Source organism: Notolepis coatsorum (genome assembly GCF_963971535.1).
Source record: "Notolepis coatsorum genome assembly, chromosome: 2".
Lineage (NCBI taxonomy): Eukaryota > Metazoa > Chordata > Actinopteri > Aulopiformes > Paralepididae > Notolepis > Notolepis coatsorum.
This window is the reverse complement of record NC_140166.1, coordinates 140,430,383-140,451,762: the sequence shown is the minus strand read 5'-3', so window position 1 is coordinate 140,451,762 and position 21,380 is coordinate 140,430,383. Positions and strand designations below refer to the sequence as shown.

Below are 21,380 nucleotides of genomic sequence, written 5' to 3'. Positions count from 1 at the left end.
TTGCCTATATTTATATATTTATGTCTTTCTTCTATTACCCTGCCCATACCTGCTATGGTATGAAGCCCTAATTTCCCCCAAGGGGATCAATAAAGGAATACAATACTAGATGCATTATGCTGTGTGTCCACCAGGGGGTGCCCCAGCTCAGCCTGTGTCTATCCGAAGAAGACCCCGTCCCCGAGGATCACATCAAGGCGGCCACAGCCTGGGCCATCGGCCAGGTGGGGCGACACACCCCAGAGCACGCCAGGGCCGTGGGGGCGTCAGGCCTGCTGCCCAGGCTGCTGGCTCTCTACATGGACGCCAACAGCTCAGAAGACCTGCAGGTCAAGGTGAAGGCAGAGGAGGTGTTTAAATCATGAGTCTGAGATGCAGTGTGGGGGCTTGGTTTTACATTGAGCGGATTATGTCTTTCTCTTGTACTCAATCGACATTCAATTTGATTCGATTCGATTATAAGTTTAAAATGTGAGTGCCGCCCCCCCTCTCAAAGATTTACTCAAAGGGTAACTGGAGACTGCCACCTATCGGGATTCGATCGTCATCGCAGTTTTACGAAATCCATACAGAAGGGTCAACGGGACTAGTCTAGTATCATAATTAAAAATAAAAACATAAAACGAGTACACTCGCTTTTGGCGTTCAACGCATGGGCGCCACTCATTTTTGGCAGTCAATGAGTTTTAAGGTACATTTACACATAAACTGGAAGACTAGGGAAGTGATAAATCAGCACTCCATTGATTAAATACTTGCCTCATACAAATATGATACAATTCTAATTCCTACAATATGTGATTTAATTCATGCATGTGGTGGTTATCACGAACTTGGACAGGCAAAACCGTGAATCTCTGAACGACTGCAGGTCCACTCTCTTCCCCATCTGTCCTTATTTGACTGTGTCTCTGTCCTGTGTCTCTGTCCTGTGTCTCTGACTGTCCTGTGTCTCTGTCCTGTGTATCTGACTGTCCTGTGTCTCTGTCCTGTGTCTCTGTCCTGTGTCTCTGACTGTCCTGTGTCTCTGTCCTGTGTCTCTGTCCTGTGTCTCTGACTGTCCTGTGTCTCTGTCCTGTGTCTCTGTCCTGTGTATCTGACTGTCCTGTGTCTCTGTCCTGTGTCTCTGTCCTGTGTCTCTGACTGTCCTGTGTCTCTGTCCTGTGTCTCTGTCCTGTGTCTCTGTCCTGTGTCTCTGTCCTGTGTCTCTGTCCTGTGTCTCTGTCCTGTGTCTCTGTCCTGTGTCTCTGACTGTCCTGTGTCTCTGTCCTGTGTCTCTGTCCTGTGTCTCTGACTGTCCTGTGTCTCTGTCCTGTGTCTCTGTCCTGTGTCTCTGTCCTGTGTCTCTGTGTCTCTGTCCTGTGTCTCTGTCCTGTGTCTCTGTCCTGTGTCTCTGTCCTGTGTCTCTGTCCTGTGTCTCTGTCCTGTGTCTCTGACTGTCCTGTGTCTCTGTCCTGTGTCTCTGTCCTGTGTCTCTGTCCTGTGTCTCTGTCCTGTGTCTCTGTCCTGTGTCTCTGTCCTGTGTCTCTGTCCTGTGTCTCTGACTGTCCTGTGTCTCTGTCCTGTGTCTCTGTCCTGTGTATCTGACTGTCCTGTGTCTCTGTCCTGTGTCTCTGTCCTGTGTCTCTGACTGTCCTGTGTCTCTGTCCTTTGTCTCTGACTGTCCTGTGTCTCTGTCCTGTGTCTCTGTCCTGTGTCTCTGTCCTGTGTCTCTGTGTCTCTGTCCTGTGTCTCTGTCCTGTGTCTCTGTCCTGTGTCTCTGTCCTGTGTCTCTGACTGTGTCTCTGTCCTGTGTCTCTGACTGTGTCTCTGTCCTGTGTCTCTGTCCTGTGTCTCTGTCCTGTGTCTCTGTCCTGTGTCTCTGTCCTGTGTCTCTGTCCTGTGTCTCTGACTGTCCTGTGTCTCTGTCCTGTGTCTCTGTCCTGTCTAGTGTAAGAAGGCACTGAAGAGCGTCCTGCAGAAGTGCACTGACTTCCCGACCCTGGAGCCCCTGCTGCACGACGCGCCCTCCAACATCCTGAAACACGTGGTCAACCAGATGAGCAAGGTACGGTGCACGTTTAGATTAGATTAGATTTGTTTAGATTAGATTAGATTAGATTAGATTAGATTAGATTAGTTTAGTTTAGTTTAGTTTAGATTAGATTAGATTAGATTAGTTTAGATTAGTTTAGATTAGTTTAGATTATATTAGTTTAGATTAGATTAGATTCGTTTAGATTATATTAGATTAGATTAGTTTAGATTAGATTAGATTATATTAGATTATATTAGATTAGATTCGTTTAGATTATATTAGATTAGATTAGTTTAGTTTAGTTTATATTAGTTTATATAATTAGTTTAGATTAGATTAGATTATATTAGTTTAGATTAGATTAGATTAGATTAGATTAGTTTAGATTCGTTTAGATTATATTAGTTTAGATTAGATTATATTAGTTTAGATTAGATTAGATTCGTTTAGATTATATTATATTAGATTAGTTTAGTTTAGTTTATATTAGTTTATATAATTAGTTTAGATTAGATTAGATTAGATTAGTTTAGATTAGATTAGATTAGTTTAGTTTATATTCGATTAGATTCGATTAGTTTAGATTAGATTAGTTTAGATTAGATTAGATTAGATTAGTTTAGTTTATATTCGATTAGATTCGATTAGTTTAGATTAGATTCAATGAGATTAGATTAGATTAGATTAGATTAGATTAGATTAGATTAAAATGTATGGTCATCATTCAGCACAAGTACATTACAACAAAAAGAGGTTTGGCATCCAACCAGAGTACAAATGTAACAGTAAAGTGCAACAGTAATATACAATGTACAGGTGATTAAACTAGGTATAAAATATATAAAATAGTACTACTGAGTATTAGTGCTAATCAGATGTATGTACAGAGTTGTATATATGTTATACCCAGTTTAATCACATGTACATTGTATATTACTATTGCACTTTACTGTTACACTTGCACTCTGGTTGGATTCCAAACCTCTTCTTTTAGTTGTACTGTACATCATACTGTTGTATGATGACGATACATTTCAATCTAATCTAACATTCACTCACTTCCTGCCATTAACCCCTTTACTCACCTGTCTGCTGGCTGTACTGGACTCTCATCACAGGTTCTGCCTCAGGACAGTAAAGCAGGGTGTCTCTTCATCACTAACTCTCTCTCTCCTCCTCTTCATCACAGGTTCTGCCCCACGACAGTAAGGCCCGGCGTCTCTTCGTGACCAGCGGAGGACTGAAGAAGATCCAGGAGATCCAGGCCGAGGCCGGCTCCGCCCTGCAGGAATACATCACCGCCATCAACAACTGCTACCCCGAGGAGATTGTCAGGTAGTAGGTCCTGTTGTCAGGTAGTAGGTCCTGTTGTCAGGTAGTAGGTCCTGTTGTCAGGTAGTAGTAGGTCCTGTTGTCAGGTAGTAGGTCCTGTTGTCAGGTAGTAGGTCCTGTTGTCAGGTAGTAGGTCCTGTTGTCAGGTAGTAGGTCCTGTTGTCAGGTAGTAGTAGGTCCTGTTGTCAGGTAGTAGTAGGTCCTGTTGTCAGGTAGTAGGTCCTGTTGTCAGGTAGTAGAAGGTCCTGTTGTCAGGTAGTAGGTCCTGTTGTCAGGTAGTAGGTCCTGTTGTCAGGTAGTAGGTCCTGTTGTCATGTAGTAGGTCCTGTTGTCAGGTAGTAGGTCCTGTTGTCAGGTAGTAGTAGGTCCTGTTGTCAGGTAGTAGTAGGTCCTGTTGTCAGGTAGTAGGTCCTGTTGTCAGGTAGTAGGTCCTGTTGTCAGGTAGTAGGTCCTGTTGTCAGGTAGTAGGTCCTGTTGTCAGGTAGTAGGTCCTGTTGTTGTCAGGTAGTAGGTCCTGTTGTCAGGTAGTAGGTCCTGTTGTTGTCAGGTAGTAGGTCCTGTTGTCAGGTAGTAGGTCCTGTTGTCAGGTAGTAGTAGGTCCTGTTGTCAGGTAGTAGGTCCTGTTGTCAGGTAGTAGGTCCTGTTGTCAGGTAGTAGGTCCTGTTGTCAGGTAGTAGGTCCTGTTGTCAGGTAGTAGGTCCTGTTGTCAGGTAGTAGGTCCTGTTGTCAGGCAGTAGTAGGTCCTGTTGTCAGGTAGTAGGCCCTTTTGTCAGGTAGTAGGTCCTGTTGTCAGGTAGAAGGTCCTGTTGTCAGGTAGTAGGTCCTGTTGTCAGGTAGTAGGTCCTGTTGTCAGGTAGTAGGTCCTGTTGTCAGGTAGTAGGTCCTGTTGTCAGGTAGTAGGTCCTGTTGTCAGGTAGTAGTAGGTCCTGTTGTCAGGTAGTAGGTCCTGTTGTCAGGTAGTAGGTCCTGTTGTCAGGTAGTAGGTCCTGTTGTCTGGTAGTAGGTCCTGTTGTCAGGTAGTAGGTCCTGTTGTCAGGTAGTAGGTCCTGTTGTCAGGTAGTAGGTCCTGTTGTCAGGTAGTAGGTCCTGTTGTCAGGTAGTAGGTCCTGTTGTCAGGTAGTAGTAGGTCCTGTTGTCAGGTAGTAGGTCCTGTTGTCAGGTAGTAGGTCCTGTTGTCAGGTAGTAGTAGGCCCTGTTGTCAGGTAGTAGGTCCTGTTGTCAGGTAGTAGGTCCTGTTGTCAGGTAGTAGTAGGTCCTGTTGTCAGGTAGTAGGTCCTGCTGTCAGGTAGTAGGTCCTGTTGTCAGGTAGTAGGTCCTGTTGTCAGGTAGTAGGTCCTGTTGTCAGGTAGTAGGTCCTGTTGTCAGGTAGTAGGTCCTGTTGTCAGGTAGTAGGTCCTGTTGTCAGGTAGTAGTAGGTCCTGTTGTCAGGTAGTAGGTCCTGTTGTCAGGTAGTAGGGGTAGTAGGTCCTGTTGTCAGGTAGTAGGTCCTGTTGTCAGGTAGTAGGTCCTGTTGTCAGGTAGTAGGTCCTGTTGTCAGGCAGTAGTAGGTCCTGTTGTCAGGTAGTAGGCCCTTTTGTCAGGTAGTAGGTCCTGTTGTCAGGTAGAAGGTCCTGTTGTCAGGTAGTAGGTCCTGTTGTCAGGTAGTAGGTCCTGTTGTCAGGAAGTAGGTCCTGTTGTCAGGTAGTAGGTCCTGTTGTCAGATAGTAGGTCCTGTTGTCAGGTAGTAGTAGGTCCTGTTGTCAGGTAGTAGGTCCTGTTGTCAGGTAGTAGGTCCTGTTGTCAGGTAGTAGTAGGTCCTGTTGTCAGGTAGTAGGTCCTGTTGTCAGGTAGTAGGTCCTGTTGTCAGGTAGTAGGTCCTGTTGTCTGGTAGTAGGTCCTGTTGTCAGGTAGTAGGTCCTGTTGTCAGGTAGTAGGTCCTGTTGTCAGGTAGTAGGTCCTGTTGTCAGGTAGTAGGTCCTGTTGTCAGGTAGTAGGTCCTGTTGTCAGGTAGTAGTAGGTCCTGTTGTCAGGTAGTAGGTCCTGTTGTCAGGTAGTAGGTCCTGTTGTCAGGTAGTAGTAGGCCCTGTTGTCAGGTAGTAGGTCCTGTTGTCAGGTAGTAGGTCCTGTTGTCAGGTAGTAGTAGGTCCTGTTGTCAGGTAGTAGGTCCTGCTGTCAGGTAGTAGGTCCTGTTGTCAGGTAGTAGGTCCTGTTGTCAGGTAGTAGGTCCTGTTGTCAGGTAGTAGGTCCTGTTGTCAGGTAGTAGGTCATGTTGTCAGGTAGTAGGTCCTGTTGTCAGGTAGTAGGTCCTGTTGTCAGGTAGTAGTAGGTCCTGTTGTCAGGTAGTAGGTCCTGTTGTCAGGTAGTAGGGGTAGTAGGTCCTGTTGTCAGGTAGTAGGTCCTGTTGTCAGGTAGTAGGTCCTGTTGTCAGGTAGTAGGTCCTGTTGTCAGGCAGTAGTAGGTCCTGTTGTCAGGTAGTAGGCCCTTTTGTCAGGTAGTAGGTCCTGTTGTCAGGTAGAAGGTCCTGTTGTCAGGTAGTAGGTCCTGTTGTCAGGTAGTAGGTCCTGTTGTCAGGTAGTAGGTCCTGTTGTCAGGTAGTAGGTCCTGTTGTCAGATAGTAGGTCCTGTTGTCAGGTAGTAGTAGGTCCTGTTGTCAGGTAGTAGGTCCTGTTGTCAGGTAGTAGGTCCTGTTGTCAGGTAGTAGTAGGTCCTGTTGTCAGGTAGTAGGTCCTGTTGTCTGGTAGTAGGTCCTGTTGTCAGGTAGTAGGTCCTGTTGTCAGGTAGTAGGTCCTGTTGTCAGGTAGTAGGTCCTGTTGTCAGGTAGTAGTAGGTCCTGTTGTCAGGTAGTAGGTCCTGTTGTCAGGTAGTAGGTCCTGTTGTCAGGTAGTAGGCCCTGTTGTCAGGTAGTAGGTCCTGTTGTCAGGTAGTAGGTCCTGTTGTCAGGTAGTAGGTCCTGTTGTCAGGTAGTAGGTCCTGTTGTCAGGTAGTAGGTCCTGTTGTCAGGTAGTAGTAGGCCCTGTTGTCAGGTAGTAGGCCCTGTTGTCAGGTAGTAGGTCCTGTTGTCAGGTAGTAGGTCCTGTTGTCAGGTAGTAGGTCCTGTTGTCAGGTAGTAGGTCCTGTTGTCAGGTAGTAGGTCCTGTTGTCAGGTAGTAGGTCCTGTTGTCAGGTACTGTTGTCAGGTAGTAGGTCCTGTTGTCAGGTAGTAGGTCCTGTTGTCTGGTAGTAGGTCCTGTTGTCAGGTAGTAGGTCCTGTTGTCAGGTAGTAGGTCCTGTTGTCAGCTAGTAGGTCCTGTTGTCAGGTAGTAGGTCCTGTTGTCAGGTAGTAGTAGGCCCTGTTGTCAGGTAGTAGGCCCTGTTGTCAGGTAGTAGGTCCTGTTGTCAGGTAGTAGGTCCTGTTGTCAGGTAGTAGGTCCTGTTGTCAGGTAGTAGGTCCTGTTGTCAGGTAGTAGGTCCTGTTGTCAGGTAGTAGGTCCTGTTGTCAGGTAGTAGTAGGCCCTGTTGTCAGGTAGTAGGCCCTGTTGTCAGGTAGTAGGTCCTGTTGTCAGGTAGTAGGTCCTGTTGTCAGGTAGTAGGTCCTGTTGTCAGGTAGTAGGTCCTGTTGTCAGGTAGTAGGTCCTGTTGTCAGGTAGTATGTCCTGTTGTCAGGTAGTAGGTCCTGTTGTCAGGTAGTAGGTCCTGTTGTCAGGTAGTAGGTCCTGTTGTCAGGTAGTAGGTCCTGTTGTCAGGTAGTAGGTCCTGTTGTCTGGTAGTAGGTCCTGTTGTCAGGTAGTAGGTCCTGTTGTCAGCTAGTAGGTCCTGTTGTCAGGTAGTAGGTCCTGTTGTCAGGTAGTAGGTCCTGTTGTCAGGTAGTAGGTCCTGTTGTCAGGTAGTAGGTCCTGTTGTCAGGTAGTAGGTCCTGTTGTCAGGTAGTAGTAGGTCCTGTTGTCAGGTAGTAGGTCCTGTTGTCAGGTAGTAGGTCCTGTTGTCAGGTAGTAGGTCCTGTTGTCAGGTAGTAGGTCCTGTTGTCAGGTAGTAGTAGGTCCTGTTGTCAGGTAGTAGGTCCTGTTGTCAGGTAGTAGGTCCTGTTGTCAGGTAGTAGTAGGTCCTGTTGTCAGGTAGTAGGTCCTGTTGTCTGGTAGTAGGTCCTGTTGTCAGGTAGTAGGTCCTGTTGTCAGGTAGTAGGTCCTGTTGTCAGGTAGTAGGTCCTGTTGTCAGGTAGTAGGTCCTGTTGTCAGGTAGTAGGTCCTGTTGTCAGGTAGTAGTAGGTCCTGTTGTCAGGTAGTAGGTCCTGTTGTCAGGTAGTAGGTCCTGTTGTCAGGTAGTAGTAGGCCCTGTTGTCAGGTAGTAGGTCCTGTTGTCAGGTAGTAGGTCCTGTTGTCAGGTAGTAGGTCCTGTTGTCAGGTAGTAGTAGGTCCTGTTGTCAGGTAGTAGGTCCTGTTGTCAGGTAGTAGGTCCTGTTGTCAGGTAGTAGTAGGCCCTGTTGTCAGGTAGTAGGTCCTGTTGTCAGGTAGTAGGTCCTGTTGTCAGGTAGTAGGTCCTGTTGTCAGGTAGTAGGTCCTGTTGTCAGGTAGTAGGTCCTGTTGTCAGGTAGTAGGTCCTGTTATCAGGTAGTAGGTCCTGTTGTCAGGTAGTAGGTCCTGTTGTCAGGTAGTAGTAGTAGGTCCTGTTGTCAGGTAGTAGGTCCTGTTGTCAGGTAGTAGGTCCTGTTGTCAGGTAGTAGGTCCTGTTGTCAGGTAGTAGGTCCTGTTGTCAGGTAGTAGGTCCTGTTGTCAGGTAGAAGGTCCTGTTGTCAGGTAGTAGGTCATGTTGTCTGGTAGTAGGTCCTGTTGTCAGCTAGTAGGTCCTGTTGTCAGGTAGTAGGTCCTGTTGTCAGGTAGTAGGTCCTGTTGTCAGGTAGTAGGTCCTGTTGTCAGGTAGTAGGTCCTGTTGTCAGGTAGTAGGTCCTGTTGTCAGGTAGTAGTAGGTCCTGTTGTCAGGTAGTAGGTCCTGTTGTCAGGTAGTAGGTCCTGTTGTCAGGTAGTAGGTCCTGTTGTCAGGTAGTAGTAGGTCCTGTTGTCAGGTAGTAGGTCCTGTTGTCAGGTAGTAGGTCCTGTTGTCAGGTAGTAGGTCCTGTTGTCAGGTAGTAGGTCCTGTTGTCAGGTAGTAGTAGGTCCTGTTGTCAGGTAGTAGGTCCTGTTGTCAGGTAGTAGGTCCTGTTGTCAGGTAGTAGGCCCTGTTGTCAGGTAGTAGTAGGTCCTGTTGTCAGGTAGTAGGTCCTGTTGTCAGGTAGTAGGTCCTGTTGTCAGGTAGTAGGTCCTGTTGTCAGGTAGTAGGTCCTGTTGTCAGGTAGTAGGTCCTGTTGTCAGGTAGTAGATCCTGTTGTCAGGTAGTAGGTCCTGTTGTCAGGTAGTAGGTCCTGTTGTCAGGTAGTAGTAGGTCCTGTTGTCAGGTAGTAGGTCCTGTTGTCAGGTAGTAGGTCCTGTTGTCAGGTAGTAGTAGGTCCTGTTGTCAGGTAGTAGGTCCTGTTGTCAGGTAGTAGTAGGTCCTGTTGTCAGGTAGTAGGTCCTGTTGTCAGGTAGTAGGTCCTGTTGTCAGGTAGTAGGTCCTGTTGTCAGGTAGTAGTAGGTCCTGTTGTCAGGTAGTAGGTCCTGTTGTCAGGTAGTAGGTCCTGTTGTCAGGTAGTAGGTCCTGTTGTCAGGTAGTAGTAGGTCCTGTTGTCAGGTAGTAGGTCCTGTTGTCAGGTAGTAGGTCCTGTTGTCAGGTAGTAGGTCCTGTTGTCAGGTAGTAGGTCCTGTTGTCAGGTAGTAGGTCCTGTTGTCAGGTAGTAGGTCCTGTTGTCAGGTAGTAGTAGGTCCTGTTGTCAGGTAGTAGGTCCTGTTGTCAGGTAGTAGGTCCTGTTGTCAGGTAGTAGTAGGCCCTGTTGTCAGGTAGTAGGTCCTGTTGTCAGGTAGTAGGTCCTGTTGTCAGGTAGTAGTAGGTCCTGTTGTCAGGTAGTAGGTCCTGTTGTCAGGTAGTAGGTCCTGTTGTCAGGTAGTAGTAGGCCCTGTTGTCAGGTAGTAGGTCCTGTTGTCAGGTAGTAGGTCCTGTTGTCAGGTAGTAGGTCCTGTTGTCAGGTAGTAGGTCCTGTTGTCAGGTAGTAGGTCCTGTTGTCAGGTAGTAGGTCCTGTTATCAGGTAGTAGGTCCTGTTGTCAGGTAGTAGGTCCTGTTGTCAGGTAGTAGTAGTAGGTCCTGTTGTCAGGTAGTAGGTCCTGTTGTCAGGTAGTAGGTCCTGTTGTCAGGTAGTAGGTCCTGTTGTCAGGTAGTAGGTCCTGTTGTCAGGTAGTAGGTCCTGTTGTCAGGTAGTAGGTCCTGTTGTCAGGTAGTAGTAGGTCCTGTTGTCAGGTAGTAGGTCCTGTTGTCAGGTAGTAGGTCCTGTTGTCAGGTAGTAGTAGGCCCTGTTGTCAGGTAGTAGGTCCTGTTGTCAGGTAGTAGGTCCTGTTGTCAGGTAGTAGTAGGTCCTGTTGTCAGGTAGTAGGTCCTGCTGTCAGGTAGTAGGTCCTGTTGTCAGGTAGTAGGTCCTGTTGTCAGGTAGTAGGTCCTGTTGTCAGGTAGTAGGTCCTGTTGTCAGGTAGTAGGTCCTGTTGTCAGGTAGTAGGTCCTGTTGTCAGGTAGTAGGTCCTGTTGTCAGGTAGTAGTAGGTCCTGTTGTCAGGTAGTAGGTCCTGTTGTCAGGTAGTAGGTCCTGTTGTCAGGTAGTAGGTCCTGTTGTCAGGTAGTAGGTCCTGTTGTCAGGTAGTAGGTCCTGTTGTCAGGCAGTAGTAGGTCCTGTTGTCAGGTAGTAGGCCCTTTTGTCAGGTAGTAAGTCCTGTTGTCAGGTAGAAGGTCCTGTTGTCAGGTAGTAGGTCCTGTTGTCAGGTAGTAGGTCCTGTTGTCAGGAAGTAGGTCCTGTTGTCAGGTAGTAGGTCCTGTTGTCAGATAGTAGGTCCTGTTGTCAGGTAGTAGTAGGTCCTGTTGTCAGGTAGTAGGTCCTGTTGTCAGGTAGTAGGTCCTGTTGTCAGGTAGTAGTAGGTCCTGTTGTCAGGTAGTAGGTCCTGTTGTCAGGTAGTAGGTCCTGTTGTCAGGTAGTAGGTCCTGTTGTCTGGTAGTAGGTCCTGTTGTCAGGTAGTAGGTCCTGTTGTCAGGTAGTAGGTCCTGTTGTCAGGTAGTAGGTCCTGTTGTCAGGTAGTAGGTCCTGTTGTCAGGTAGTAGGTCCTGTTGTCAGGTAGTAGTAGGTCCTGTTGTCAGGTAGTAGGTCCTGTTGTCAGGTAGTAGTAGGCCCTGTTGTCAGGTAGTAGGTCCTGTTGTCAGGTAGTAGGTCCTGTTGTCAGGTAGTAGTAGGTCCTGTTGTCAGGTAGTAGGTCCTGCTGTCAGGTAGTAGGTCCTGTTGTCAGGTAGTAGGTCCTGTTGTCAGGTAGTAGGTCCTGTTGTCAGGTAGTAGGTCCTGTTGTCAGGTAGTAGGTCATGTTGTCAGGTAGTAGGTCCTGTTGTCAGGTAGTAGTAGGTCCTGTTGTCAGGTAGTAGGTCCTGTTGTCAGGTAGTAGGGGTAGTAGGTCCTGTTGTCAGGTAGTAGGTCCTGTTGTCAGGTAGTAGGTCCTGTTGTCAGGTAGTAGGTCCTGTTGTCAGGCAGTAGTAGGTCCTGTTGTCAGGTAGTAGGCCCTTTTGTCAGGTAGTAGGTCCTGTTGTCAGGTAGAAGGTCCTGTTGTCAGGTAGTAGGTCCTGTTGTCAGGTAGTAGGTCCTGTTGTCAGGTAGTAGGTCCTGTTGTCAGGTAGTAGGTCCTGTTGTCAGATAGTAGGTCCTGTTGTCAGGTAGTAGTAGGTCCTGTTGTCAGGTAGTAGGTCCTGTTGTCAGGTAGTAGGTCCTGTTGTCAGGTAGTAGGTCCTGTTGTCAGGTAGTAGTAGGTCCTGTTGTCAGGTAGTAGGTCCTGTTGTCAGGTAGTAGGTCCTGTTGTCAGGTAGTAGGCCCTGTTGTCAGGTAGTAGGTCCTGTTGTCAGGTAGTAGGTCCTGTTGTCAGGTAGTAGGTCCTGTTGTCAGGTAGTAGGTCCTGTTGTCAGATAGTAGGTCCTGTTGTCAGGTAGTAGTAGGTCCTGTTGTCAGGTAGTAGGTCCTGTTGTCAGGTAGTAGGTCCTGTTGTCAGGTAGTAGGTCCTGTTGTCAGGTAGTAGTAGGTCCTGTTGTCAGGTAGTAGGTCCTGTTGTCAGGTAGTAGGTCCTGTTGTCAGGTAGTAGGCCCTGTTGTCAGGTAGTAGGTCCTGTTGTCAGGTAGTAGGTCCTGTTGTCAGGTAGTAGGTCCTGTTGTCAGGTAGTAGGTCCTGTTGTCAGGTAGTAGGTCCTGTTGTCAGGTAGTAGTAGGCCCTGTTGTCAGGTAGTAGGCCCTGTTGTCAGGTAGTAGGTCCTGTTGTCAGGTAGTAGGTCCTGTTGTCAGGTAGTAGGTCCTGTTGTCAGGTAGTAGGTCCTGTTGTCAGGTAGTAGGTCCTGTTGTCAGGTAGTAGGTCCTGTTGTCAGGTACTGTTGTCAGGTAGTAGGTCCTGTTGTCAGGTAGTAGGTCCTGTTGTCTGGTAGTAGGTCCTGTTGTCAGGTAGTAGGTCCTGTTGTCAGGTAGTAGGTCCTGTTGTCAGCTAGTAGGTCCTGTTGTCAGGTAGTAGGTCCTGTTGTCAGGTAGTAGTAGGCCCTGTTGTCAGGTAGTAGGCCCTGTTGTCAGGTAGTAGGTCCTGTTGTCAGGTAGTAGGTCCTGTTGTCAGGTAGTAGGTCCTGTTGTCAGGTAGTAGGTCCTGTTGTCAGGTAGTAGGTCCTGTTGTCAGGTAGTAGGTCCTGTTGTCAGGTAGTAGTAGGCCCTGTTGTCAGGTAGTAGGCCCTGTTGTCAGGTAGTAGGTCCTGTTGTCAGGTAGTAGGTCCTGTTGTCAGGTAGTAGGTCCTGTTGTCAGGTAGTAGGTCCTGTTGTCAGGTAGTAGGTCCTGTTGTCAGGTAGTAGGTCCTGTTGTCAGGTAGTAGGTCCTGTTGTCAGGTAGTAGGTCCTGTTGTCTGGTAGTAGGTCCTGTTGTCAGGTAGTAGGTCCTGTTGTCAGCTAGTAGGTCCTGTTGTCAGGTAGTAGGTCCTGTTGTCAGGTAGTAGGTCCTGTTGTCAGGTAGTAGGTCCTGTTGTCAGGTAGTAGGTCCTGTTGTCAGGTAGTAGGTCCTGTTGTCAGGTAGTAGGTCCTGTTGTCAGGTAGTAGTAGGTCCTGTTGTCAGGTAGTAGGTCCTGTTGTCAGGTAGTAGGTCCTGTTGTCAGGTAGTAGGTCCTGTTGTCAGGTAGTAGGTCCTGTTGTCAGGTAGTAGGTCCTGTTGTCAGGTAGTAGTAGGTCCTGTTGTCAGGTAGTAGGTCCTGTTGTCAGGTAGTAGGTCCTGTTGTCAGGTAGTAGTAGGTCCTGTTGTTAGGTAGTAGGTCCTGTTGTCTGGTAGTAGGTCCTGTTGTCAGGTAGTAGGTCCTGTTGTCAGGTAGTAGGTCCTGTTGTCAGGTAGTAGGTCCTGTTGTCAGGTAGTAGGTCCTGTTGTCAGGTAGTAGGTCCTGTTGTCAGGTAGTAGTAGGTCCTGTTGTCAGGTAGTAGGTCCTGTTGTCAGGTAGTAGGTCCTGTTGTCAGGTAGTAGTAGGTCCTGTTGTCAGGTAGTAGGTCCTGTTGTCAGGTAGTAGGTCCTGTTGTCAGGTAGTAGTAGGCCCTGTTGTCAGGTAGTAGGTCCTGTTGTCAGGTAGTAGGTCCTGTTGTCAGGTAGTAGGTCCTGTTGTCAGGTAGTAGTAGGTCCTGTTGTCAGGTAGTAGGTCCTGTTGTCAGGTAGTAGGTCCTGTTGTCAGGTAGTAGTAGGCCCTGTTGTCAGGTAGTAGGTCCTGTTGTCAGGTAGTAGGTCCTGTTGTCAGGTAGTAGGTCCTGTTGTCAGGTAGTAGGTCCTGTTGTCAGGTAGTAGGTCCTGTTGTCAGGTAGTAGGTCCTGTTGTCAGGTAGTAGGTCCTGTTATCAGGTAGTAGGTCCTGTTGTCAGGTAGTAGGTCCTGTTGTCAGGTAGTAGTAGTAGGTCCTGTTGTCAGGTAGTAGGTCCTGTTGTCAGGTAGTAGGTCCTGTTGTCAGGTAGTAGGTCCTGTTGTCAGGTAGTAGGTCCTGTTGTCAGGTAGTAGGTCCTGTTGTCAGGTAGAAGGTCCTGTTGTCAGGTAGTAGGTCCTGTTGTCTGGTAGTAGGTCCTGTTGTCAGCTAGTAGGTCCTGTTGTCAGGTAGTAGGTCCTGTTGTCAGGTAGTAGGTCCTGTTGTCAGGTAGTAGGTCCTGTTGTCAGGTAGTAGGTCCTGTTGTCAGGTAGTAGGTCCTGTTGTCAGGTAGTAGTAGGTCCTGTTGTCAGGTAGTAGGTCCTGTTGTCAGGTAGTAGGTCCTGTTGTCAGGTAGTAGGTCCTGTTGTCAGGTAGTAGTAGGTCCTGTTGTCAGGTAGTAGGTCCTGTTGTCAGGTAGTAGGTCCTGTTGTCAGGTAGTAGGTCCTGTTGTCAGGTAGTAGGTCCTGTTGTCAGGTAGTAGTAGGTCCTGTTGTCAGGTAGTAGGTCCTGTTGTCAGGTAGTAGGTCCTGTTGTCAGGTAGTAGGCCCTGTTGTCAGGTAGTAGTAGGTCCTGTTGTCAGGTAGTAGGTCCTGTTGTCAGGTAGTAGGTCCTGTTGTCAGGTAGTAGGTCCTGTTGTCAGGTAGTAGGTCCTGTTGTCAGGTAGTAGGTCCTGTTGTCAGGTAGTAGATCCTGTTGTCAGGTAGTAGGTCCTGTTGTCAGGTAGTAGGTCCTGTTGTCAGGTAGTAGTAGGTCCTGTTGTCAGGTAGTAGGTCCTGTTGTCAGGTAGTAGGTCCTGTTGTCAGGTAGTAGTAGGTCCTGTTGTCAGGTAGTAGGTCCTGTTGTCAGGTAGTAGTAGGTCCTGTTGTCAGGTAGTAGGTCCTGTTGTCAGGTAGTAGGTCCTGTTGTCAGGTAGTAGGTCCTGTTGTCAGGTAGTAGTAGGTCCTGTTGTCAGGTAGTAGGTCCTGTTGTCAGGTAGTAGGTCCTGTTGTCAGGTAGTAGGTCCTGTTGTCAGGTAGTAGTAGGTCCTGTTGTCAGGTAGTAGGTCCTGTTGTCAGGTAGTAGGTCCTGTTGTCAGGTAGTAGGTCCTGTTGTCAGGTAGTAGGTCCTGTTGTCAGGTAGTAGGTCCTGTTGTCAGGTAGTAGGTCCTGTTGTCAGGTAGTAGTAGGTCCTGTTGTCAGGTAGTAGGTCCTGTTGTCAGGTAGTAGGTCCTGTTGTCAGGTAGTAGTAGGCCCTGTTGTCAGGTAGTAGGTCCTGTTGTCAGGTAGTAGGTCCTGTTGTCAGGTAGTAGTAGGTCCTGTTGTCAGGTAGTAGGTCCTGTTGTCAGGTAGTAGGTCCTGTTGTCAGGTAGTAGTAGGCCCTGTTGTCAGGTAGTAGGTCCTGTTGTCAGGTAGTAGGTCCTGTTGTCAGGTAGTAGGTCCTGTTGTCAGGTAGTAGGTCCTGTTGTCAGGTAGTAGGTCCTGTTGTCAGGTAGTAGGTCCTGTTATCAGGTAGTAGGTCCTGTTGTCAGGTAGTAGGTCCTGTTGTCAGGTAGTAGTAGTAGGTCCTGTTGTCAGGTAGTAGGTCCTGTTGTCAGGTAGTAGGTCCTGTTGTCAGGTAGTAGGTCCTGTTGTCAGGTAGTAGGTCCTGTTGTCAGGTAGTAGGTCCTGTTGTCAGGTAGAAGGTCCTGTTGTCAGGTAGTAGGTCCTGTTGTCTGGTAGTAGGTCCTGTTGTCAGCTAGTAGGTCCTGTTGTCAGGTAGTAGGTCCTGTTGTCAGGTAGTAGGTCCTGTTGTCAGGTAGTAGGTCCTGTTGTCAGGTAGTAGGTCCTGTTGTCAGGTAGTAGGTCCTGTTGTCAGGTAGTAGTAGGTCCTGTTGTCAGGTAGTAGGTCCTGTTGTCAGGTAGTAGGTCCTGTTGTCAGGTAGTAGGTCCTGTTGTCAGGTAGTAGTAGGTCCTGTTGTCAGGTAGTAGGTCCTGTTGTCAGGTAGTAGGTCCTGTTGTCAGGTAGTAGGTCCTGTTGTCAGGTAGTAGGTCCTGTTGTCAGGTAGTAGTAGGTCCTGTTGTCAGGTAGTAGGTCCTGTTGTCAGGTAGTAGGTCCTGTTGTCAGGTAGTAGGTCCTGTTGTCAGGTAGTAGGTCCTGTTGTCTGGTAGTAGGTCCTGTTGTCAGGTAGTAGGTCCTGTTGTCAGGTAGTAGGTCCTGTTGTCAGGTAGTAGGTCCTGTTGTCAGGTAGTAGGTCCTGTTGTCAGGTAGTAGTAGGTCCTGTTGTCAGGTAGTAGGTCCTGTTGTCAGGTAGTAGGTCCTGTTGTCAGGTAGTAGTAGGTCCTGTTGTCAGGTAGTAGGTCCTGTTGTCAGGTAGTAGGTCCTGTTGTCAGGTAGTAGTAGGCCCTGTTGTCAGGTAGTAGGTCCTGTTGTCAGGTAGTAGGTCCTGTTGTCAGGTAGTAGGTCCTGTTGTCAGGTAGTAGTAGGTCCTGTTGTCAGGTAGTAGGTCCTGTTGTCAGGTAGTAGGTCCTGTTGTCAGGTAGTAGTAGGCCCTGTTGTCAGGTAGTAGGTCCTGTTGTCAGGTAGTAGGTCCTGTTGTCAGGTAGTAGGTCCTGTTGTCAGGTAGTAGGTCCTGTTGTCAGGTAGTAGGTCCTGTTGTCAGGTAGTAGGTCCTGTTGTCAGGTAGTAGGTCCTGTTATCAGGTAGTAGGTCCTGTTGTCAGGTAGTAGGTCCTGTTGTCAGGTAGTAGTAGTAGGTCCTGTTGTCAGGTAGTAGGTCCTGTTGTCAGGTAGTAGGTCCTGTTGTCAGGTAGTAGGTCCTGTTGTCAGGTAGTAGGTCCTGTTGTCAGGTAGTAGGTCCTGTTGTCAGGTAGAAGGTCCTGTTGTCAGGTAGTAGGTCCTGTTGTCTGGTAGTAGGTCCTGTTGTCAGCTAGTAGGTCCTGTTGTCAGGTAGTAGGTCCTGTTGTCAGGTAGTAGGTCCTGTTGTCAGGTAGTAGGTCCTGTTGTCAGGTAGTAGGTCCTGTTGTCAGGTAGTAGGTCCTGTTGTCAGGTAGTAGTAGGTCCTGTTGTCAGGTAGTAGGTCCTGTTGTCAGGTAGTAGGTCCTGTTGTCAGGTAGTAGGTCCTGTTGTCAGGTAGTAGTAGGTCCTGTTGTCAGGTAGTAGGTCCTGTTGTCAGGTAGTAGGTCCTGTTGTCAGGTAGTAGGTCCTGTTGTCAGGTAGTAGGTCCTGTTGTCAGGTAGTAGTAGGTCCTGTTGTCAGGTAGTAGGTCCTGTTGTCAGGTAGTAGGTCCTGTTGTCAGGTAGTAGGCCCTGTTGTCAGGTAGTAGTAGGTCCTGTTGTCAGGTAGTAGGTCCTGTTGTCAGGTAGTAGGTCCTGTTGTCAGGTAGTAGGTCCTGTTGTCAGGTAGTAGGTCCTGTTGTCAGGTAGTAGGTCCTGTTGTCAGGTAGTAGATCCTGTTGTCAGGTAGTAGGTCCTGTTGTCAGGTAGTAGGTCCTGTTGTCAGGTAGTAGTAGGTCCTGTTGTCAGGTAGTAGGTCCTGTTGTCAGGTAGTAGGTCCTGTTGTCAGGTAGTAGTAGGTCCTGTTGTCAGGTAGTAGGTCCTGTTGTCAGGTAGTAGTAGGTCCTGTTGTCAGGTAGTAGGTCCTGTTGTCAGGTAGTAGGTCCTGTTGTCAGGTAGTAGGTCCTGTTGTCAGGTAGTAGTAGGTCCTGTTGTCAGGTAGTAGGTCCTGTTGTCAGGTAGTAGGTCCTGTTGTCAGGTAGTAGGTCCTGTTGTCAGGTAGTAGTAGGTCCTGTTGTCAGGTAGTAGGTCCTGTTGTCAGGTAGTAGGTCCTGTTGTCAGGTAGTAGGTCCTGTTGTCAGGTAGTAGGTCCTGTTGTCAGGTAGTAGGTCCTGTTGTCAGGTAGTAGGTCCTGTTGTCAGGTAGTAGTAGGTCCTGTTGTCAGGTAGTAGGTCCTGTTGTCAGGTAGTAGGTCCTGTTGTCAGGTAGTAGTAGGCCCTGTTGTCAGGTAGTAGGTCCTGTTGTCAGGTAGTAGGTCCTGTTGTCAGGTAGTAGTAGGTCCTGTTGTCAGGTAGTAGGTCCTGTTGTCAGGTAGTAGGTCCTGTTGTCAGGTAGTAGTAGGCCCTGTTGTCAGGTAGTAGGTCCTGTTGTCAGGTAGTAGGTCCTGTTGTCAGGTAGTAGGTCCTGTTGTCAGGTAGTAGGTCCTGTTGTCAGGTAGTAGGTCCTGTTGTCAGGTAGTAGGTCCTGTTATCAGGTAGTAGGTCCTGTTGTCAGGTAGTAGGTCCTGTTGTCAGGTAGTAGTAGTAGGTCCTGTTGTCAGGTAGTAGGTCCTGTTGTCAGGTAGTAGGTCCTGTTGTCAGGTAGTAGGTCCTGTTGTCAGGTAGTAGGTCCTGTTGTCAGGTAGTAGGTCCTGTTGTCAGGTAGAAGGTCCTGTTGTCAGGTAGTAGGTCCTGTTGTCTGGTAGTAGGTCCTGTTGTCAGCTAGTAGGTCCTGTTGTCAGGTAGTAGGTCCTGTTGTCAGGTAGTAGGTCCTGTTGTCAGGTAGTAGGTCCTGTTGTCAGGTAGTAGGTCCTGTTGTCAGGTAGTAGGTCCTGTTGTCAGGTAGTAGTAGGTCCTGTTGTCAGGTAGTAGGTCCTGTTGTCAGGTAGTAGGTCCTGTTGTCAGGTAGTAGGTCCTGTTGTCAGGTAGTAGTAGGTCCTGTTGTCAGGTAGTAGGTCCTGTTGTCAGGTAGTAGGTCCTGTTGTCAGGTAGTAGGTCCTGTTGTCAGGTAGTAGGTCCTGTTGTCAGGTAGTAGTAGGTCCTGTTGTCAGGTAGTAGGTCCTGTTGTCAGGTAGTAGGTCCTGTTGTCAGGTAGTAGGCCCTGTTGTCAGGTAGTAGTAGGTCCTGTTGTCAGGTAGTAGGTCCTGTTGTCAGGTAGTAGGTCCTGTTGTCAGGTAGTAGGTCCTGTTGTCAGGTAGTAGGTCCTGTTGTCAGGTAGTAGGTCCTGTTGTCAGGTAGTAGATCCTGTTGTCAGGTAGTAGGTCCTGTTGTCAGGTAGTAGGTCCTGTTGTCAGGTAGTAGTAGGTCCTGTTGTCAGGTAGTAGGTCCTGTTGTCAGGTAGTAGGTCCTGTTGTCAGGTAGTAGTAGGTCCTGTTGTCAGGTAGTAGTAGGTCCTGTTGTCAGGTAGTAGTAGGTCCTGTTGTCAGGTAGTAGGTCCTGTTGTCAGGTAGTAGGTCCTGTTGTCAGGTAGTAGGTCCTGTTGTCAGGTAGTAGTAGGTCCTGTTGTCAGGTAGTAGGTCCTGTTGTCAGGTAGTAGGTCCTGTTGTCAGGTAGTAGGTCCTGTTGTCAGGTAGTAGTAGGTCCTGTTGTCAGGTAGTAGGTCCTGTTGTCAGGTAGTAGGTCCTGTTGTCAGGTAGTAGGTCCTGTTGTCAGGTAGTAGGTCCTGTTGTCAGGTAGTAGGTCCTGTTGTCAGGTAGTAGGTCCTGTTGTCAGGTAGTAGGTCCTGTTATCAGGTAGTAGGTCCTGTTGTCAGGTAGTAGGTCCTGTTGTCAGGTAGTAGGTCCTGTTGTCAGGTAGTAGGTCCTGTTGTCAGGTAGTAGTAGGTCCTGTTGTCAGGTAGTAGGTCCTGTTGTCTGGTAGTAGGTCCTGTTGTCAGGTAGTAGGTCCTGTTGTCAGGTAGTAGGTCCTGTTGTCAGGTAGTAGGTCCTGTTGTCAGGTAGTAGGTCCTGTTGTCAGGTAGTAGTAGGTCCTGTTGTCAGGTAGTAGTAGGTCCTGTTGTCAGGTAGTAGTAGGTCCTGTTGTCAGGTAGTAGTAGGTCCTGTTGTCAGGTATTAGTAGGTCCTGTTGTCAGGTAGTAGGTCCTGTTGTCATGTAGTAGGTCCTGTTGTCAGGCAGTAGTAGGTCCTGTTGTCAGGTAGTAGGTCCTGTTGTCAGGTAGTAGGTCCTGTTGTCAGGTAGTAGGTCCTGTTGTCAGGTAGTAGGTCCTGTTGTCAGGTAGTAGGTCCTGTTGTCAGGTAGTAGGCCCTGTTGTCAGGTAGTAGGTCCTGTTGTCAGGTAGTAGTAGGTCCTGTTGTCAGGTAGTAGGTCCTGTTGTCAGGTAGTAGGTCCTGTTGTCAGGTAGTAGGTCCTGTTGTCAGGTAGTATGTCCTGTTGTCAGCTAGTAGGTCCTGTTGTCAGGTAGTAGGTCCTGTTGTCAGGTAGTAGGTCCTGTTGTCAGGTAGTAGGTCCTGTTGTCAGGTAGTAGGCGGGCGGCTACGTGGCGTAGTGGGCAAGGCGCTCGCCACGAAATCTGGAGACGCTGGGCTTGCCTGTTCGAGCCCAGCGCTCCACATTTGCTCTCAGTTTAGCTGGTCGTCCATACTAATACACATTGGCCGTATTAGGGGGTGGGAAACTGATGGGTGGGGATCGGGCGTTGTGGACAGCGACTCCTACAGGTCGGTTGGTGCGCCTGCGCAGTAGAATCAGGAAGTGTCGGGGGCAGCGTGAGCCTCCCACGCGTTACTCCTCGCCACTGAAAGATCGAGCTGCGCAGGTGAAAAGATGCGACTGCTGTTACCTCAAGTACCGGAGGGGACTTGTGCTATGTATGACTTAGTCCACATTGCAGCCGGCTTGTGGGAGGCAAGAAACAGCGTTTGTGACAGGGGAGGGTTGAATTGGATGATACGAAATTGGGATGGGAGAAAATATAGAAAATGGGAGAAAAAGTGGATAAAAAAAAGGTAGTAGGTCCTGTTGTCAGGTAGTAGGTCCTGTTGTCAGGTAGTAGGTCCTGTTGTCAGGTAGTAGTAGGTCCTGTTGTCAGGTAGTAGGTCCTGTTGTCAGGTAGTAGGCCCTGTTGTCAGGTAGTAGGTCCTGTTGTCAGGTAGTAGGTCCTGTTGTCAGGTAGTAGGCCCTGTTGTCAGGTAGTAGGTCCTGTTGTCAGGTAGTAGGTCCTGTTGTCAGGTAGTAGGTCCTGTTGTCAGGTAGTAGGTCCTGTTGTCAGGTAGTAATAGGCCCTGTTGTCAGGTAGTAGGCCCTGTTGTCAGGTAGTAGGTCCTGTTGTCAGGTAGTAGGTCCTGTTGTCAGGTAGTAGGTCCTGTTGTCAGGTAGTAGGTCCTGTTGTCAGGTAGTAGGTCCTGTTGTCAGGTAGTAGGTCCTGTTGTCAGGTACTGTTGTCAGGTAGTAGGTCCTGTTGTCAGGTAGTAGGTCCTGTTGTCTGGTAGTAGGTCCTGTTGTCAGGTAGTAGGTCCTGTTGTCAGGTAGTAGGTCCTGTTGTCAGCTAGTAGGTCCTGTTGTCAGGTAGTAGTAGGCCCTGTTGTCAGGTAGTAGGCCCTGTTGTCAGGTAGTAGGTCCTGTTGTCAGGTAGTAGGTCCTGTTGTCAGGTAGTAGGTCCTGTTGTCAGGTAGTAGGTCCTGTTGTCAGGTAGTAGGTCCTGTTGTCAGGTAGTAGGTCCTGTTGTCAGGTAGTAGGTCCTGTTGTCAGGTAGTAGTAGGCCCTGTTGTCAGGTAGTAGGCCCTGTTGTCAGGTAGTAGGTCCTGTTGTCAGGTAGTAGGTCCTGTTGTCAGGTAGTAGGTCCTGTTGTCAGGTAGTAGGTCCTGTTGTCAGGTAGTAGGTCCTGTTGTCAGGTAGTATGTCCTGTTGTCAGGTAGTAGGTCCTGTTGTCAGGTAGTAGGTCCTGTTGTCAGGTAGTAGGTCCTGTTGTCAGGTAGTAGGTCCTGTTGTCAGGTAGTAGGTCCTGTTGTCTGGTAGTAGGTCCTGTTGTCAGGTAGTAGGTCCTGTTGTCAGCTAGTAGGTCCTGTTGTCAGGTAGTAGGTCCTGTTGTCAGGTAGTAGGTCCTGTTGTCAGGTAGTAGGTCCTGTTGTCAGGTAGTAGGTCCTGTTGTCAGGTAGTAGGTCCTGTTGTCAGGTAGTAGTAGGTCCTGTTGTCAGGTAGTAGGTCCTGTTGTCAGGTAGTAGGTCCTGTTGTCAGGTAGTAGGTCCTGTTGTCAGGTAGTAGTAGGTCCTGTTGTCAGGTAGTAGTAGGTCCTGTTGTCAGGTAGTAGGTCCTGTTGTCAGGTAGTAGGTCCTGTTGTCAGGTAGTAGTAGGTCCTGTTGTCAGGTAGTAGGTCCTGTTGTCTGGTAGTAGGTC

The 21,380-nt window shown here is 48.7% G+C and overlaps 1 protein-coding gene across 1 annotated transcript in view; it reads left to right on the top strand.

Annotated features, from left to right (window-relative positions):
• LOC311223104 (sperm-associated antigen 6-like) overlaps nucleotides 1-21,380 on the top strand; it is a gene marked incomplete at both ends in the record, with an annotated part of 131,097 nt that overhangs the window by 28,461 nt on the left and 81,256 nt on the right. Inside the window, 3 exons of the mRNA XM_084307846.1 lie at nucleotides 135-335; nucleotides 1,931-2,047; nucleotides 3,207-3,352. Of these exons, the coding sequence (XP_084163972.1) occupies nucleotides 135-335; nucleotides 1,931-2,047; nucleotides 3,207-3,352 (464 nt within the window). The remainder of the gene's footprint in view (nucleotides 1-134; nucleotides 336-1,930; nucleotides 2,048-3,206; nucleotides 3,353-21,380) is intronic.